This window comes from Neofelis nebulosa, chromosome 11, assembly GCF_028018385.1.
Source record: "Neofelis nebulosa isolate mNeoNeb1 chromosome 11, mNeoNeb1.pri, whole genome shotgun sequence".
In the NCBI taxonomy this organism is placed as follows: Eukaryota; Metazoa; Chordata; class Mammalia; order Carnivora; family Felidae; genus Neofelis; species Neofelis nebulosa.
The window spans coordinates 40,313,969-40,331,989 of NC_080792.1; the positions used below are offsets into that span (position 1 = coordinate 40,313,969).

The 18,021-nt window shown below is 42.4% G+C and overlaps 1 protein-coding gene across 1 annotated transcript in view; it reads left to right on the plus strand.

The window, feature by feature from the left end:
• The first annotated feature begins 1,258 nt into the window (after positions 1–1,258).
• KLHL14 (kelch like family member 14) overlaps positions 1,259–18,021 on the plus strand; it is a 103,770-nt gene continuing 87,007 nt past the window's right edge. The window contains exon 1 of the mRNA XM_058692406.1: positions 1,259–2,344. Coding sequence (XP_058548389.1) covers positions 1,395–2,344 — 950 coding nt within the window. The 5' untranslated portion in view covers positions 1,259–1,394. The remainder of the gene's footprint in view (positions 2,345–18,021) is intronic.

Here is an 18,021-nt window from a genome sequence, read left to right on the forward strand (position 1 = left end):
TGCGGGCGGCTCAGACTTTTTTTTACAGAAGTAGTTCCAGGGCCAGGAGAGTGGGGGTGCCCGAGTGGGGGGCCGCTGGGGCTTGTACGGAGGGGCTCGGAAGGAAGCTGCGGCTTCGCGCGGCGACGCGGGGTGGGATGCGGGGACCCCGCACGGAACCTCCACCCCCTACCCCACCCCACCCCACCCCCAACGTTGGCCAGCCCCCACCCCCTCCCCCAACACCTGCCAGTTAACTTGAACTTCTCACAGTTACTGGAGTTAAAGCCTGTGTTCCTGCTGCCCTGGGAGACGCAGCCTTTCACGTGAATCCCTCAGGGCCTCCGGGCTCCGGCTCTAAAGCCGCCCCAGTGGCCCCACCGGCTCCCTCCTCGCCTTCCCCGGTGCCGCCCCGCGAGGGAAGGGGAGATACACGTCTGAACTTCCGCGCTTTGAGATGCGGGGGAAGTGGGGGGGGGGCGGGAGAGAGGAGGCCGGGGGTGGGGGGGCTGAAAGGATTCTCCTGCCAGGTCTGAAGGCGTCTCTGGAAAATGAGCAAAACTGAGCGGTGACGGGGAAGCCAACAGTTTGCGAAGCAGGGAAGCAGGCAGGGCCGGGGTGAGGGAAATGAGCTAGAATTGATAAGGACAGCTCCCGCCTCTGCCGAGTCCACTGAGCTGGTCCTCACCGCGCTCCGCTGCACTTTCCCGGGAGAAGAAAGGGCTTTATCTGCTACCTCACACTGTTAGCCTAGGAGTTTCTCGGGGCAGCACGGATAATCGAAGGGGTTCCCAGCTTTCGGAGGGCTGAGAATCGCCCACCCACACGCTTATCGGGTCCCCTTCGCTCCCCCTCCAAACTGGACCAACTGCGAAGACCAAAGCTGCAGGCACAAGTTGACCTGGAACCTCCGCCGACGGTCGCCTCTGCGCTCTCGGGGAACCCCCGGGTCCCCACTCCCCGGCCTCTCCCTTCCTCAGGCCCGGCATGGACACAAGCCCACGAGGTGTCTCGGCCTCCGCCGCCACTTTGCCGTCGCTGCTGCCACCGCTGTCGCTGCCAAGAGCCGAGCCGGGGTGGTTTTAGGAAAGTGAGGGACGAAGTGTGTGGGCGGTGGCGAGAGGAGTAGCAGGGAGCTGAACCCGCGCCCCGACCCCAGACAGGGCCCATTTGGTGGCGCTCACGGATTCCTTGCCTTCCGACCTTACTCCTAGGGTCTGGGTCCTGGGGCACGCCGGGCAGGAGCCGAGCTGAGCACTGATTGTTGTTCTTCACCCTCCCCTCCCCTCCACACCCTTCCCCACCCTGACCACACCCCACCCCCTCCACTACACTTCTCCCCTCCCTCCCATCCCCCACCCCTGTGTGCCAGGTTGGAGGAGGGTTTAAAGCCAGGTGCGCCGAGTCAGCTCGCCATGTCCAGATCCGGGGACAGGACCTCCACCTTCGACCCCAGCCACAGCGACAACCTGCTGCACGGCCTCAACCTGCTGTGGAGGAAGCAGCTGTTTTGCGACGTGACCCTGACGGCCCAGGGCCAGCAGTTCCACTGCCACAAGGCCGTGCTGGCCTCCTGCTCGCAGTACTTCCGATCGCTCTTCTCCAGCCACCCCCCTCTCGGGGGAGGGGTCGGCGGCCAGGACGGCCTGGGGGCCCCCAAGGACCAGCAGCAGCAGCAGCCGCAGCAGCAGCCGCCACAGCAGCAGCCGCCGCCGCCGCAGGAGGAGCCCGGGACTCCTTCCTCCTCCCCCGACGACAAGCTGCTGACCAGTCCCCGGGCCATCAACAACCTGGTGCTGCAGGGCTGCTCGTCCATCGGGCTGCGCCTGGTGCTCGAGTACCTCTACACGGCCAACGTGACCCTCTCCCTGGACACGGTGGAAGAGGTGCTGTCGGTCAGCAAGATCTTGCACATCCCCCAGGTCACCAAGCTCTGCGTGCAGTTCCTCAACGACCAGATCTCGGTGCAGAACTACAAGCAGGTGTGCAAGATCGCCGCGCTGCACGGCCTGGAGGAGACCAAGAAGCTGGCCAACAAGTACCTGGTGGAGGATGTGCTGCTGCTCAACTTCGAGGAGATGCGCGCCCTGCTGGACTCGCTGCCGCCCCCCGTGGAGTCGGAGCTGGCGCTCTTCCAGATGTCCGTGCTGTGGCTGGAGCACGACCGCGAGACCCGCATGCAGTACGCGCCCGACCTCATGAAGCGCCTCCGCTTCGCGCTCATCCCGGCCCCGGAGCTGGTGGAGCGGGTCCAGTCAGTGGATTTCATGCGCACCGACCCGGTCTGCCAGAAGCTGCTGCTGGACGCCATGAACTACCACCTGATGCCCTTCAGGCAGCACTGCAGGCAGAGCCTGGCCAGCAGGTAGGAGACAACAAAGAGGAGGACGGGGGGCGGGTGGGGGGGGGGGGGGAGTTGGTGAGCACGAAAGGCCGGAGGGAGGGGAGGGGGCAGAGGGGAGGGGGAGAGGGGTGGGCTGTGTGGGAGGCTCCGGCAAGCTGAAAACAAACGCAAACAAACAATTTAGACTGTGGGGAAAGTTGATTTCTGAGTCCATTAAAGGTCAGCAGGGAACTGGCCTGAGAGCATCCCTGAGCGCTAGAAAGCCTGTGTTCTCTCAACATCCCCAGAGCAAGAAATGCGGGACTTGTGGACTGAAATTGACAGGCAGGTGGGGCCACAGGCCGGGGCAGTTAGAAGTGCAGCTTTGCAACCCTCTCTAACCAATCCTCCCTCCAAATCTCAAAATGAGCTTGCTTAAGGAAAAGGATCCTGCAATGACAAGTCCCCAGCCCACTCCGCCTCTTCCCTGCCTTGGGTGAGCACGAGTGCCCTGGGGATGCTCCATGAGGGGAGCTTTCATTCTTTCTGTCAGACACTCAAGGTTTGCTGTTGTTGTTGTTGTTGTTGTTGTTGTTGTTGTTGTTGTTTAGTGACTGAGGTCTGCTCCCTTTGGAAGTTAGAGCTCCCAAGGGTTTTGTCTATTAGGGTCACTATTGGAAATTCTGGCATCACCTATCCAGGCAAACTTTTCTATCTTCTGGAAAGCCCTTCCTTTTCACTTTTAAAGGAGAGCAAAGCAAGAGGTTGCAGGGTGTCAGAGTGAATCATGCCTTGTAGCTCCCATCTCTAAGGGGAAACAGCTGAAAACTGGGAAACAGCTGAAAACTGGCTGTCATCTGGCTCCAGTTAGGTCCTCGTGCCTGCTCTGAAGTCACAAAGAAGTTGGGGACTTGTTGTTGCTCTTTGCAGTGTGTCTGTGTGTGCTGTAAACAGGGCTTCACATCAAAGGGAAGAGAGAAATGACGCCTGCTTAAAATGTTGCTGAGTTGTCTGTTGGTTTGTTTTAACTGTAGGCATTGACAGTCGTGGTGTTTCGTTGGCTCCAATTTTAAAACCCCTTTTAGTGAGCCCTAGCAGAGGCTTTCTTTCTCTTTTTAGAAAAGAGAAGCAGTATCGTCTCAGTTTCTCATGATAAAACATCATGATTTCAGATGTCAGGCTACCCCAGCCTAATCCAGCAAAGTGTTACATGGTTTAAAAATCCATCATGGCATTTTCCCATTCCGAAGGATATCTAAAGGGGGGGGGGTCACTATGTGCAGTTTTATGGAATTAAATATTTATTTTTAGTCAGGATGTTTCTAAGACGTCTAGAAACGTTTTAAGAGAAGGAAGACAGTTTAGACAGCACTGGGGTTCAGGTGAGGCCCACAGGGGTATGGGAAACCTTGGACTTAGAAACCTTCTAAGTTGATTTTCTAGTATTTGTGAGAGATGAGTTAATGAAATGTGTCAAGAAATGACAGTAGGACAATAACACAAGCAAGAACCCAAACCCTTGGGTACTTGAATAGTGAGCACAGGAGTCTAAGTATGGACAAGAACATGAAATGTATTTTTATTTTGTAAGAGTTCTTCATTCGTCTAAAGATCAAAACTTAATGTGATGGGCAGATGTCACCACACCAATGGGCACTGCTGATTAATATTCTGTAATCTTAACTTTTATCACTTCTAAATGACCTACAAGTATACTTAATTTAACATATATTATACATATTCAAAGAATTCACAGACAACACAGCTATAGTCCTGAACATGTATTTGTTCATATTTTTAAAAGCATGTAAAATCCAGAGGGATAATAAGATCAAGACTTAACTTGTTTTAAAAATGATTGGAGGATAGGAGCATTACAGATCTGATCTCATAAAGAATTTCTCAAGCCCTTGATGCACTTCTGTCTAATAAGTATCTTCCAGGGTCCAGTGTTAGGACAGTTGACTGTCAAAATGCAAAATCCATTTTCCACCTTAGCCTGGCTTCAGTAACCAGCTGGGGCCTGCTGGCTCTGCCCTGGCGGGTGGCTAAGATAGCAGGCTTCCCGGCTCCGTGATGACACCTTCCAGCTTCACTGGGCCATATCATTTGAAGGATATGTAGTGGCGTCTGACCACTAAATGCTTACAAGTGTCATGGATGCTGCAAGAATCTGATACTTCTGCGGTAGGAAGAAAAACTGTATTTTTCCTTAAAAGCGGAAGATGCAGAGAAGAAAACAGTTCATGTGAGCCTATTGATGATCTCAAAGTAATACAATTTCGATTTTGTTCCATTATTGATAACTGTGGCATTTTAATTTTTTGGGAGTAATTACATTATTCTAATTTTAATGCTCAGAAAGAATGTAAGACTACCCATCAGGATCTTAACTTTAATGTAGGCAAAGATGCTGTAAGTTGCGACCAATAGTATCACATTGGCCCATTTATTATAGCGTCAGCATAATATAAAAATGTTCTCTTAGACTTACATGTAGTTTAACAGAAGGATAAATGTGTTGAACAATTGCTTTTGCAAACGCATCACTCTTATTGAAAACAATTGACTAGAGATGCACAATATTTATTACTTTTTATCCACCTAAATTTTTTAAGGTCTAAATATGAAAGAAATCCTCAAATTTAGGCAAGGAGTTGAAAAATTAAAATTGACTCCTCTGTTAGAAAAAGTACAAAATATAAGGAAATAGAATGACTTCACAAAGAATTTACTTGTTTAAGAATACGTTTTCTCTATAGAAAGTAAGGCTATTAGTGTAATAACAATATTTTTAATATTTTTAAAGATTATTAAGTAATTTTGAATTTTTATTACATCTAGAAAAATAAAGCAACCCAAGCCTACAGACCTTATAAATACCCAAATTAATGTTTAATCTTTGTTTTAGTTGCTTAGTCTTTCCAAATATGCCATTTATGCTCAAATTTGTATTTTATCTTAGCAAATTAAGCATTGACAATGATAAATTAAAAATAAGAGACTTATTATCTGATATGCAAATATATGCATAACTAATTTAAGAGAAAAGGACTTGGGTAGACAAAACTTAAGACATTTGAAGTCTTATTTCTTGTTTTCTTTTTGTTTTTTTTTCAAGAAATATAAAACTTAAGAAATAAGTTCTTGAAAAAGTTTCTGGGAAAGTCATTATTGAAAGCTTCTAAAGCATGAAAATTTAATTTAATAAGTGACATAATATGCAATGTTTAAGGCATTAAAAAGTAAATATCAGAAGACATATAGTCTAAGTTTAGCTTAAGTAATCCCCAAAGTTTCTTTTTTCCTTGTATTTTTAAAATCTGAATGCATAATTTAGTAGTCGTTCAAATAAGTCAATTTGGACTGCATTCATTACCTTCCTGTTCACATTTTCATTGCATCTCACACAATGTATAAGTAAATGCTCATTGAAAGTTGAAAGAATTAAGATTATAAAATAAGAAAGCTTCAGTGTCCCACTTCACCAATGTGTTCCTCAATCTACATTACTAATGCACATAACAAAAGCCTATTGAACCTACAGGAAAACACCTGTCATAAAAAAGCATTAGTGAAAATAACCATATTTTGTAAAACATTTAACCATCAGCTATTACAGTTCCTTTTACAGTCCTGTACTGAAGTGTGCTTTTTCAGAGATTATATTTTATAGAAGACAGAAGCCTACCTTATAAAGATTTCACTCTCTAAAAAAGTCTATTTAAAGATTTCACATAAATTAATTTGAAAGTCTATTTAAACATCAGAAGGACAATTATCTATTGGCTAAAATGACTTGTAATGATTAAAAAGCCATTAGCTTTCCTAATACACAGTTTTGATTCCTGGCTTTGGTGCTTAAAAAGTGTCTCTTTAAATGTAGGACAATATTTTCGATTGGGTCTCCTCATAAGGCCTGAAAAACAACCTGAGCAAAGCAAACTAATCTTTTATCCATGTATTCTCTAAATTGTTACTTCCTTTTATATCAATTTGATGCCCTCGAATTAGAAGTTGTTAGGTAGTTAGATTTTTGTATCAGAAGTTACTCAACCATTCAGAACACAATTTGTTTATTATGTGAAACAGGACCATTGATTACAAAATTATACCACAGGTATGGGAGCCAAATAGTTATATCCTACAATCAAAAGGCAATTAGAGTAGATATTAATGTGTTGTATTGGCTTAGAGGATTTACTGACAAAAAGTGGACATGTTTAAATTTTAATTCATACTTGTATTTATTCCATATTTATGAACATGTTGAGGTTCACTCATTACCTTAGCTAATTTCTAAGTATCTCTATTTTCTTAACTTAAAAATACAGTAAGAAAAAAAAAAGTTCCTTTATTTACAACAGCCACTTCATACCCGAGGACGTTCTAAGCCTTTTACAAACATGAACTTATTTAATGCTCAAAACAGCCCTAAGGGATGGGTACCATAATTAACCTCATTCTATAGATGGATAAACTGAGACACAGAGAAGTTAAGCATTTTGCCCAGGCTTGCACAGCTGGTAAGTGATGGAGCCAAAGTCTGAGCCCTGGCACTATGGCACTGTTCTCATCCACAGTGTTCTGCTTCTTGCTATGAGCCTCTCCGTGCAAGGATATGATCTAGTGATCATTCTTAGAGTTATACATAGACTCAAGACTTTCCTTGTGGAAAGAAACATGTGAGGGTTAAGTATTAATATATCTGACTTTTTAAAAAATTAAAGAAAGATGCTGTTCTAGTTCTGGGGTCAGAATTTTTTTTTTTTTCTGTAAAAGACCAAACAGTAATTATTTTTGGCTTTGGAAGTCACACGATCTTTATTGAAGCTACTCCACTCTTCCCTTGTAGCACAAAACAGCCAACGACAATATGTAAATGAATGGGCATTGCTGTGTTACATTAGAATGTCACTTGTGGGCACTGAAATTTCATATCATTTTCACATCTTAAGAAATATTCTTCTTTTTAAAATATTTTCCCCACCATTTAAAAATGTAAAAACCATTTGGTGGGCAGGGGGAGTGGAGGGGAGGCTATTTAGAAACAGGAGGCAGGCTGGATTTGCTCTGTGAGTCATAGTTAGAAACCTCTGTCTTAGGCACCTGGGATACATCAGTGACCAAAATGGACACAAAATTTTGTCCTTCTCCTAGTGGAAAGAATCCAACTGATCTTTCTTTCTCTGCTTGGAAAGAATACAAGTCTCAATAATTCTACCAATGCCAAATTAGTTTCAATTTTCCATAATAAAACTTAAGAATTTAAGTAGCAATCTTAAGAAGGTAAATAGTAATTAATTTAAAAAGTGAATGAGCTGCTCATTTTTATCAAGCATATTATATATAGAACCAACTAATATAGTCATTATTCAGAAGAGGTTTAAATATCATTTATATGATATTTAAATGATTTCCAGTAGGAAATTAGATACGTTTAACACATTGCTCAGATTGACGTGCGCATATCCAGCAGACTAATCAAGGCACATAAATGAGTACATGAACAATTATTTCTCTAAGTGCCATCCCAGATCTCCAGCTGCTTTGATCAAATGGTAAGTGGTGTCAGGACTCTTGACTTTGGAGTGAATTTACTGGATTGAGTATGCCTATAGAACCTCCCTGCCTTCTCGAAAATGACTAACCTCTGAAGAAGCACTGTTGTAGGTTTGTAGGTTTGGTTCATGTGTCTGTCTCCCTCAGTAGATCAAGCGCCTGACCTTGATCTAGAAATGAGTTCAATTGGAATTGATATTGGCCTTAAATATAATTGAAGTGAACACTTAGGATTTGGTTCAGTTAAGTGTGAATTGACAAAGCCGATGCTGAACTAAAAATGAAGGTTGTTTTGAAGATTATTAGACACACACACACACACACACACACACACACACACACACACACTGCTGTTTACCAACAGTGATAGTAGCTATCATTATTGAGTACCTACCATGAGTTTGACATATTACTTACATTCTTTCTAGTCCTTGTAACATTCTTTTCATCTTTTTAGCTATTAGAAAATTGAGGCTCAGAATTGAGTCTAGATAATTTTGTCTAATTATCTAGATAGGGTTGAGTTGGAAGTCGGTCATCATCATCTGAAGAATACTCCCTTGTTATGAGTGTATATTATAAATATGGCTTGGACAGAAAGCAAACTCTAATCCAAGCCTTCCATAGCTTTGTTTTATCACACCACAGAAGAGATTAAAAGTTACAACTTCCTAATGCTTCTTCAACCCACCCAAACAATGAAAAGGAGTGAGAGGAATATATTGGAAAGCCGAAATCCTTTACCATTGGTCTACCATACCTAATTATCAGTTCTGAGATTAAAAGGCTATGTAATGGGGTTGCTGGGATTTATCACTATGAAACGAACGTACTAAAAATACAATGAGCCAATATATTTTAAATAAATCAATAAATATAAGAACTTTAAATTTAACTATGAAAAATAACTGTGAAAATGGAACAAACTAAAACAAAGCCTAGGTGCTTGAATTAGAACCAAGAGGTTTTTTCCTCTAGGTTTCTGTGCACTGAGTACTAGAGTGGCATCGCTTTGTTTCTGTGAGGACAATAGAGAGCTATTCACACTGGTGATACTTATAGGTGATGAATACAACAGGTAGAAGCCAGAATTATAAAAAAAAAAAAAAAGCCTGTATATTCTAATAACATAAAATAAGATTACTCTAATTGGAAATTTATTCTGTTTATATTTTGTTTCAAGAAAACCATTTTAACAATTGTTATGCCATAAATGTTTATACCTTCTGTCATTCACTTAGAATTTCAGAAAATATATTCATTGTTATGTCCTTTCCATTAACTTCCAAGATAATTCATGATGCATGAATTACTAATGATGATTTCTTTAAAAAAAGAAACACTATTATGATATAGGCAGGAGAATGAGTTTAACCAGAAGAAGGACTCTCAGTTGTAACACAGATGAACCAGTGAATATGTCTGTTTCACTGTGAATATTAAAACAGTCTATCTAGTCACAAATAATATTAATGAAAATAGGGTTAGGACTATTTGCAACATCAGAATTAAGGCAGAAAGGTAGTATAGAAAGCCTACAATAGTGGGGAAATGAAAGTTGTGAATATTTATGATGCAAAGAGAGAAAATAAATCCTAGGGAAGTGAAAAAGAAGAAAAAGAAGCAGCAAGGAAAATATAAGGCAATATGGGAAATCAAAGAAATTATTAAAAGGTAAAGCATCTGAAAAAGAAAGAAAAAGAGGACTAGCAGTATAGAAAGATGGGCAAGGAAATTCTAGAGCTTGGAGAGTAAGTAAGTGTTCAATATTTTTTGGACAAAGAAGTACAAATTTAGAAGCATTTAAGTCACTACATACCCAACTTATATAGTTTACAAGGTTATAGATGGTGTTCCATTGAAAAGAAAAAAGTCAGTCCTTAAAAGAAACAAAAAAAGAATGTTTCCCCAAGAAAAAAAGGTCAATCATGGTATTTCACTCCTATGATTCAGTTCAGTTCAGTAATCATATATTTGTAATCTGAGTTAATCAAGACATTTTATTAAAAACTCTGTGTTCTTTGGGTGCATGAGTGGTTCAGTTGGTAGAGCATCCAACTCTTGATCTCAGGGTCATGAGTTCAAGCCCCACATTGGGCATGGAGCCTACTTAAAAACAAAAACCTCTGTGTTCTTGTGCTAGTTAATGCAGTAGTTTCAGAAGTGTCAGAGTTCAAAGGGGACAATCTGTTATGCCAAAGGAGGAGATGAAAATATAGCGCATTCTTTGGAAAATCATCTTAATAATTCAGTATGATTGGAACTGGCAGGAGACCTGAGAAGCGAGGGGACCTTCACAACCTTGGGCAGCTTTTCTAAACCCATGCCTATGACCAACCCACCCCGACAGTGGGAACTTGGGATCACGTGTTGCAATAAACCACCAACAAGAAGTTCTGATGTGGACTATCCCCCAAGTAGGTATTGGCATATTGCTGACTCTGTGTAGTTTACAGTGTAAGGAAAATGAATAAAGAATTACATAAATCAGTCATACCGGTAATACATGCTATAGAGTAGCCAACTGCCATGTAGTGGGACAACATAACCAAGTGCTATAACCTCATCGGGGTGGCCACAGAAGACTTTCTCTACAAAGAAGTTTAAGATGAGCCTTGAAAGATAAGATATCCAGAGTGATGGGTCTGGAGGAAGGCAAGGTGTGCCTCCCAGGGAAAGAACGTGCTGGGAGAAGAGAACACATGTGAGCACCAGGCAGAGAAAAGTTTGGTACCTTCCAGAGACAGAAAGAAAGTGGGTGTGGCTAGGGGTTATGTGGGAAGTATTGTCCAAATCATAGAGGAAGGACCTGTCAAGGATTATCAAGTACATGGCTGAATTCCACAGTGGAAAAAATCAGCATGGTTTTTTGTTGTTGTTGTTGTTGTTGTTGTTAATTTGAACTGAGACAATAAGCGATAATATGGTGGAAACACTGCCTTTGAAGTCATAAACCTAATTATGTGTCCTAGCTCCACTTTAGCTGAACCCCACATCAGTAAAATGGGTTAATAATTATAGTTCTACCTGCCAGGGTTTTGGTGAAGATAGGCTGAAACAATGAAGGAAAACAAACAAACAAACAAACAAACAAAAACATAGATATATAGATATATAGATATAGATATAGATATAGATATAGATATAGATATATGTGTGTATGTATACATATGTGTATATGTGCATACATGTAACACATATGTGTTATACATAAACAGAAAATGCTCTTTAAAATTAACTTACTAATTTTATTTTATTTTATTTTATTTTTTTTTAATTTTTTTAACATTTTATTTATTTTTGAGACAGGGAGAGACAGAGCATGAACAGGGGAGGGTCAGAGAGAGGGAGACACAGAATCTGAAACAGGCTCCAGGCTCTGAGCTGGCAGCACAGAGCCCGACGCGGGGCTCGAACTCACGGACCGTGAGATCATGACCTGAGCTGAAGTCGGCCGCTTAACTGACTGAGCCACCCAGGTGCCCCTAACTTACTAATTTTAAAAGATACATTAAGCAAAATTTACTCGAATACATTTTTGCCTGTCAAGAAACCTCTCGAACATATCTGTGATTTCACTGGAGCACAGAATTAGTCAGAGACTCTTAAGACCAGAAGAATGAAGTAGAGGGAACCCGAAGGTGAACACAAGGGCATCAGAAGGAAGTGGGAAGATTAGACTTTCTGATTACTCTCAGTAATTTATATATAATTCTTCAAAGGGAAAATGATGGCCTTTTTAGGTATAAAAGCCTTTGGTTTCTTCCATTCATAGAGGAGAGTCCGCTTTCTTTTTAATCTCATAAAGTCAAGCTTGGAGGCTTCGTTTTCTGCTGTCCCTGAGCCCCTCACATGCATATGTCAGGTCCTGGGCTCCCAGCGCGCCTGTGAGCGGTTGGTAAATTGCACCTGCGCAGGGACTCTGAACTTCCTCAGAGCTCAGCTGGGCCACCGTATGGAGACTGGCTCACTGGAGGCTGCAGAGAAGTGAACTGAAGAATTACAGTCGGTTTCACTTCCCTGCCTTATGTGCCTTCAGGTGCCTCTGAAGACAGGCGAGGCCGGTGAAATGGAGAGGAGGAGGAAGAGAGACAGCACCAATATTAGAGAAGAAAGAGTCCTTGCAAATGTAAAAGCACTGTGGAAAAATGCGGATAGATGGATGTGTGTACGTGTCTGTGTGCGTATCCACAGCCAGAGTGCGTATTGCTGGCTGGCAGCTTTAAGTTTTTCTGTACAGAGATTTTGGACGTGTTTTTAGCAGCGGAAGTTCTATTTTGTATGTGGGAGTGGATGCAGCTCAGTCAACAACTCACAGTCTGGCTCTGAGTGAGGAATTACTGGGTTGGGAGAATCAGTTTTTCACCAAAAGAAAATAACCGTGTTTGTAAATCCCGCTTAGAACAAAGCAGCAGACCGCTGTGTGGCCCTGATTTTCAGCACCTCTCAAGACCAACCACACCAGAACGTCCTGGGCAAATGGAAGGGATTAGAAGAGAGAATGTAATACCTGTGAGTCCAAGAGGGAAACTTTGAAGGAAAAACTTTAATGCTTTACTATGCACACTAGAACCTCAGCACTTTCTACTTCGTATGCATTAACAGGGTTCAGTGATACTATGATGGAACCCAGCCAATATTGGTGTATTATATAGAGGCAGAAGTGTGTGCCTCGTAGCAAAGACCAATTGGGTGGATTGGTAACTATGACAACTACACCGCGACTGTCAGTGGCAATCCCTGTAATCTCCCTATTTGAAGGTTTTCCTGAGTGTTCACTCCAAAATGACATTTGTAGGTAGGGACTAGAAAGTAAAGCTAGGAAATACACATATATGAATAAGGGAGAGAGTATGGCATAAGAGGAGGTACCAATGAAATGGCTATGTTATAATGCAAATATCTTAAACAGTTCTATGGCATAGCAATTAAGACCCAAAAGTCACACAGACGTGGGTCAGATCCTACCTGGACCACTTATAAGCTGGCTTTCTTTAGGTAATTTACTTGTTTTCAGATTGCTTACCTATAAAGTTTACACACTAATACCCACTTCATCTGGACAATTCTGAATGTTGGAAGAATGTAGGTACAACACTAAACATAGTGCCTGGCTATGAACACTTAATAATTGGTAGATTTTATTTTCACAAGAGTAGTTCTATTTATATCTAATTTGCTCTTCTGTTTACTTGTTAGGACTCCTAATTCCATACGATATGTTCTTTCTAGAGCTGGATTCTCATGGCATGAATCCCAAGTGTTGCTCTGATAGTGATAAGGTTTCTGCTAAAATGTCCGTTTTATCCACCTTCGAGTGAACTACAGAGCTTAGGCCAGGCTTGGAGTCTGTTCTGTCCTCATCATCCATCCATGTCAGCAATTGGAAACATTAGAAAAACCATGGCGGATTCATGTCGAATGGCTTTCTTGAGATGTAATTTACATAGCATACAATCCGTTCATTTGAAGTGTAAAACCCAGTAGTTTTGGAGTTGTGCAGCCATCACCATAATTAATTTTAGAACATTTATCACCCCCCTCCAAAAGACCCTATATCTGTTAGCAATCAGCTCCCATCTCTCTCCTGCTCCCCTCAGCCCTAGACAACCATCAATCCACTTTCTTGGCTCCGGAGATCCATAGTATTGCTTTTCTGGACACTTCCAATAAGTGGAATCACACAATATGTGGTCTTTTCGACCAGCTTCTTTCATGTAGCAAAATGTTTTCAAAGTTCATCCACATTGAAGCACGTAATAGTACTTCATTCCTTTTTATGGCTGAATAGTATTTCATTATATGGTTATAACATATTTTTTTCACCCATCAGTTGGTGGGCATTTGAGTTGTTTCCACTTTTTGCTGTTATAAATAATGCTGCTATGGGCAATTTATGTACAAGTTTGTGTATGGACCTATGTTTCCATTTCTTGTGGATGTGTATATATATGTATACTGGGGAGTGGAAGTGTTCATATGCTATTTAGAAAACAAGGAACAAATGTTTCACCTTTTGGGGAGCTGTCAGGTTGTTTTCCAAAGCAGCCGTGCCACTTTGCATTCTCACCAACGGTGTGTAAAGCTTCCAATTTCTCCACATCCTCACCAATGCTTGTTGTCATCTTCTTGACCATAGCCATCCTTGTGGCTGTGAAGTTCTAGCTCACTGTGGTCTGCATCTCCTTAATGGCTAACAATGTTGAGCCTCTTTTCACATGCGTATTGGCCACGTGTTCCTTTTGTTTTGAAAAATGTCTATTCAAACCCTTTGGCCATTTTTTAGCTGGGTTGCCTCCTTCTTATTGAGTTATGAGCCTTTGAAGCATCTTTAGTAGTGTTTCTTAGGGCTCCTGCATCACCCCCAGGGCCCACCTTCTGCAGGAATTGGGTGTTGCAGCCGATGAGAATGCAAAGAAAATGCATGCTGACGTACAGTGGAAAACTCTCAAGATAAGCTGGTATGACACATATGTCTATTACTAAAACTCCTGGTGTTGGGTACGACAGGAGAAAATATCTGCGGTTGACTTTGTTGTTTGTTTTCTTCTTCGTGTGATGATTTTGGCTTTATATTTACTTAGGCATTGTATTTCTCAACCGATAGTTTGGACTTGGTGAAGCAAAAATGTGTTCAAAAAACTGTCTGTTACGTACTTTATTTATTTATTTAAATTTTCTTAGAGGTACATAAGACATTTTTATTCAAACTCTGTTTACACAATAGTTATTTTAGGGAAACGTGGGGAAACTCTTTGGTTGCCGAGACAATGACATGAGGTGAAATTTTTTGGTTGCCAAGACAATGCTAATGCAGAAGAGCCACTGCAGAAGAAGAAGACATATGTAAAAAGAAAACAAAACTGCAAAACACGTGCTCTCCATTGGAAGGGGAGGCAAAAGTGTTCCTTCTGGGGATCGGCACGGACTAGTACAGCCCAGAATTTTCAGTCATGGCTGGGTTTCAGCTGAGGGCTTCACTACACATATCACCGAGGCAGTTTCTGACGTGGAAAAGCTAAATTCAGCATGAGAGTAACTTGTCCTCTTCCATCTTCCTTTGCTACAGTCTCCTGGCAGTTTTCCTCGGGGACAAAAAATACCTGGTACTCTTGACAAGAAATTACGTTTACTACTCTTAGTAGGTTAGGTATGTTACTGCACTAACTGTTGCTTTGAGCGTGTGGATATAGAAGTATGTTCAGCACATTGTTTCTTAAACTGAGTGTTTATGCTTCTGGGTGGGTGGTTTCTATTTTGATTATGAATCTGTTTGAGCAATCATATTTTTGCTTTCTGTAAAGGTTTATGTCCCCATTACATAACAAAGAAGACTCTAGGCCATCACAGATCTGGGTGCAAAGTGGTAGGAATTTTAACATGGATTTCTTTAGCTGGATACTCAAGGGGACAAAGTGTTTTCAGAAAATATGATAACTTTACATTTTTTAGTATGCACTGCCAACAGATCCCAAGAAAGCAGGTAACCTCTCCAAATCGGTCACTCGTGTGTGTGTTTAGAAGGCAGGCATCTTCTTCCGTCTGTGGAGGTCTTACTCACGGAGAGAAGGTACTCATTCTAGGCAGTCACTTCAGTATCCTTAGAAGCCTAACAAACTTCAGCTGTCACTCAGACATTCTGAGAGTAAACATTTGGGAAGAGACAAAAGCAGAGGAAGCAAAATGGAAATATGTCAACATCGCTATAATGCACTCCCATGAACTCAAGGCTTGTGATTTCTCCAGACTTAGGACACAGCAAACTAAACCAGCAGCAGGTAGTCTAAGTAAAACTCTATTCCAGGGAAGAAGCACCCCCTGTACAGACAGGAGCCCCTCAAGCCCTCCATCAGCCTAGTCAAACTGAGAGCCCGAGTTCCAAAAAACAACAGTCTTTTTGACCTAGAAAGAATAATTGTCAACTCTGAAAGATTTTTCTGGAAAATGTTTCACCTTTTTTATGGCAAGGAAACTATAGAGTCTCAGAGCGTAAGAAGCATTTAGAATTTCTGAAAGCACAAAGAAATTCGTGTCTATGGCTTTATAGGCACTAATTAGAGTCCTCCACAAAAGCTTATACGAATCACTTCTCTCCATTAGCCGTATCTGTTATTATCCCTACTAGCTGCCCTTCCTCTACTGGAACATTGTTATCCATTAACATTTACTGCGTATGTATGGTGCTTGGGCACCAAACAGGACTAGATAAGGAGCCTGCCTCCCCATATTCCAAATTCTCCATATAGAGTGTAGCTGGTAGGCTGCTATAAGGTATAGTTATTTTGTGGTGAAATTAGAAAGATCCTTTCTCGAGGTAGTTGTGCAAGTTTGACCATAGAAGGCCCCTTCTCAAGGCTTAGTTCCCAAAAGTGAGTGTGAGCCTCATTGGTCTCTTCTGCCCTGTGGTCCTGTTGGTTGGACAGTTGTAAGGAAGTCTGTATTAGCCTGGTTGAGCTGCCACACAGACTGGGTGGCTTAATAACAGGACTTTGTTTTCTCATAGTTCTGTAAGGCTGGAAGTCCAAGGTCAAGTTGCCGGGAGGATTGGTTTCTGGTGATGCCTCTCTTCCTGGCTTACCGACAGCAGCCTTCTCACCACGTTCTCACATGGCCTTTTCTGTGGGTGTACCGGCAGAGAGAGTGGGACAGAGATTTCTGGTGTCTCTTCCTCTTCTTATAAGGACATCAGTCCTATCGGATTAGTGCCCTATCCTTATGACCTCATTTAACCTTAATTACCTCCCAAAGACCCTGTCTTCAAGTACAGTCACATTGGGGGTTAGACCTTCAACATATAAATTTGGCAGAAACAATTCGGTTTATAACAAGAGCCAGTGATAGGATACAGGCATCTGAAAACAGGTTAGGGAAGCTAACTGAATTGTTACTTTTCAACTAAGTCTGTACGGCAAAGTTATATAGGCAATTGAGCAGTGATCCAAGTCAGCAATATATTAATAGCTCTTCCAGCAATACAAAGCCTTTATAAGAGAAAAATATCCTCTTTCCTCGACCTCAGAAAGTCTTGCGTGAGTCAGTAGTTCTCTTAAGAATCACCAATAGAGATTTTTAAATAAATATATCTTCCCTAGCCCTACCTCAGAGATTCTTCATGAACTGATCAGGAATGTGGACCCAGGAACCTACATATTTAGCAACATCCCAGGTGGTTTTGCTACTGGTGGTTTTTGGACCACACTTCGAAAATCCTAAGACTAAACAAAAAATTGCTTCTGTTTTCCAATTTGCTACATATCTATCATAGAAGAAGGGAGAAAATGCGAACAGTAATTTACTGAAAGATATGTCTGAGGGAAATGTGTTGCAAAATTCAAAGTACTCTGGTAAACTAACATGAGGAGAGGGGAAATGAGTGATAGAGAAGGTTATTGGAATTACCAGACTCTAAGGGATTTATGTCCTCATGATGAGACTGGGGTACCTACTGCACCAGAGAATTTTCAGAATAATTCAAGCCACACAGTACAGTGTTCACAATTCAGTTTTAGAGAATGTGGTCAATTTTCCCAAGATAATTTGTTTCCGCCTGGCGAAAATCTGATAACTGAAGAGGGCAGTGTCATGCATTGGCCGACTGGGAGGGTCTGTGAGCCTTCCACACAGATGCCCTTGGCAGGGGGAACGCTGGAGAGTCTCTCAGCCTCACAGAGCCCTGGAGCTAGGGTTTACTTTAGCATTAGGCCCTCCAGGGTTGGTGAAGCAGCAAAGAACAGAAAGAACTGGCTCCCCACAGGGAGGGAGAGGAAAAGAGGAGGAGGATAAGAGATCCCTATTTCACCCACAGCAGCAGGGTGTCCCTAAGCTGGATCCCACAAGCCACACCTCATTGTCTCCACAGCACACACACACACACACACACACACACACACACGCACACACACACCCCGGGCCTGCCTCAGTCCCTTGCTATGTGTCTACCCAAAAGTAAGGGCAACCGTCTTCCTTTGTCTTAACCCCAGGATGGTCTCATAGAATTATGCTTCCCCTAAACTCAAATTCTGGGCCCCTTTAGAAGGTATCAGCCGAAACTCCCTTTTCTTGAATTGAAGATGGACACCTATGTGTTGCCATGAATATTCCAAGAGAAGCCTGGAGTAATATATTCGGTTCCTAACTAACTTTTCTCACTGTCTTCC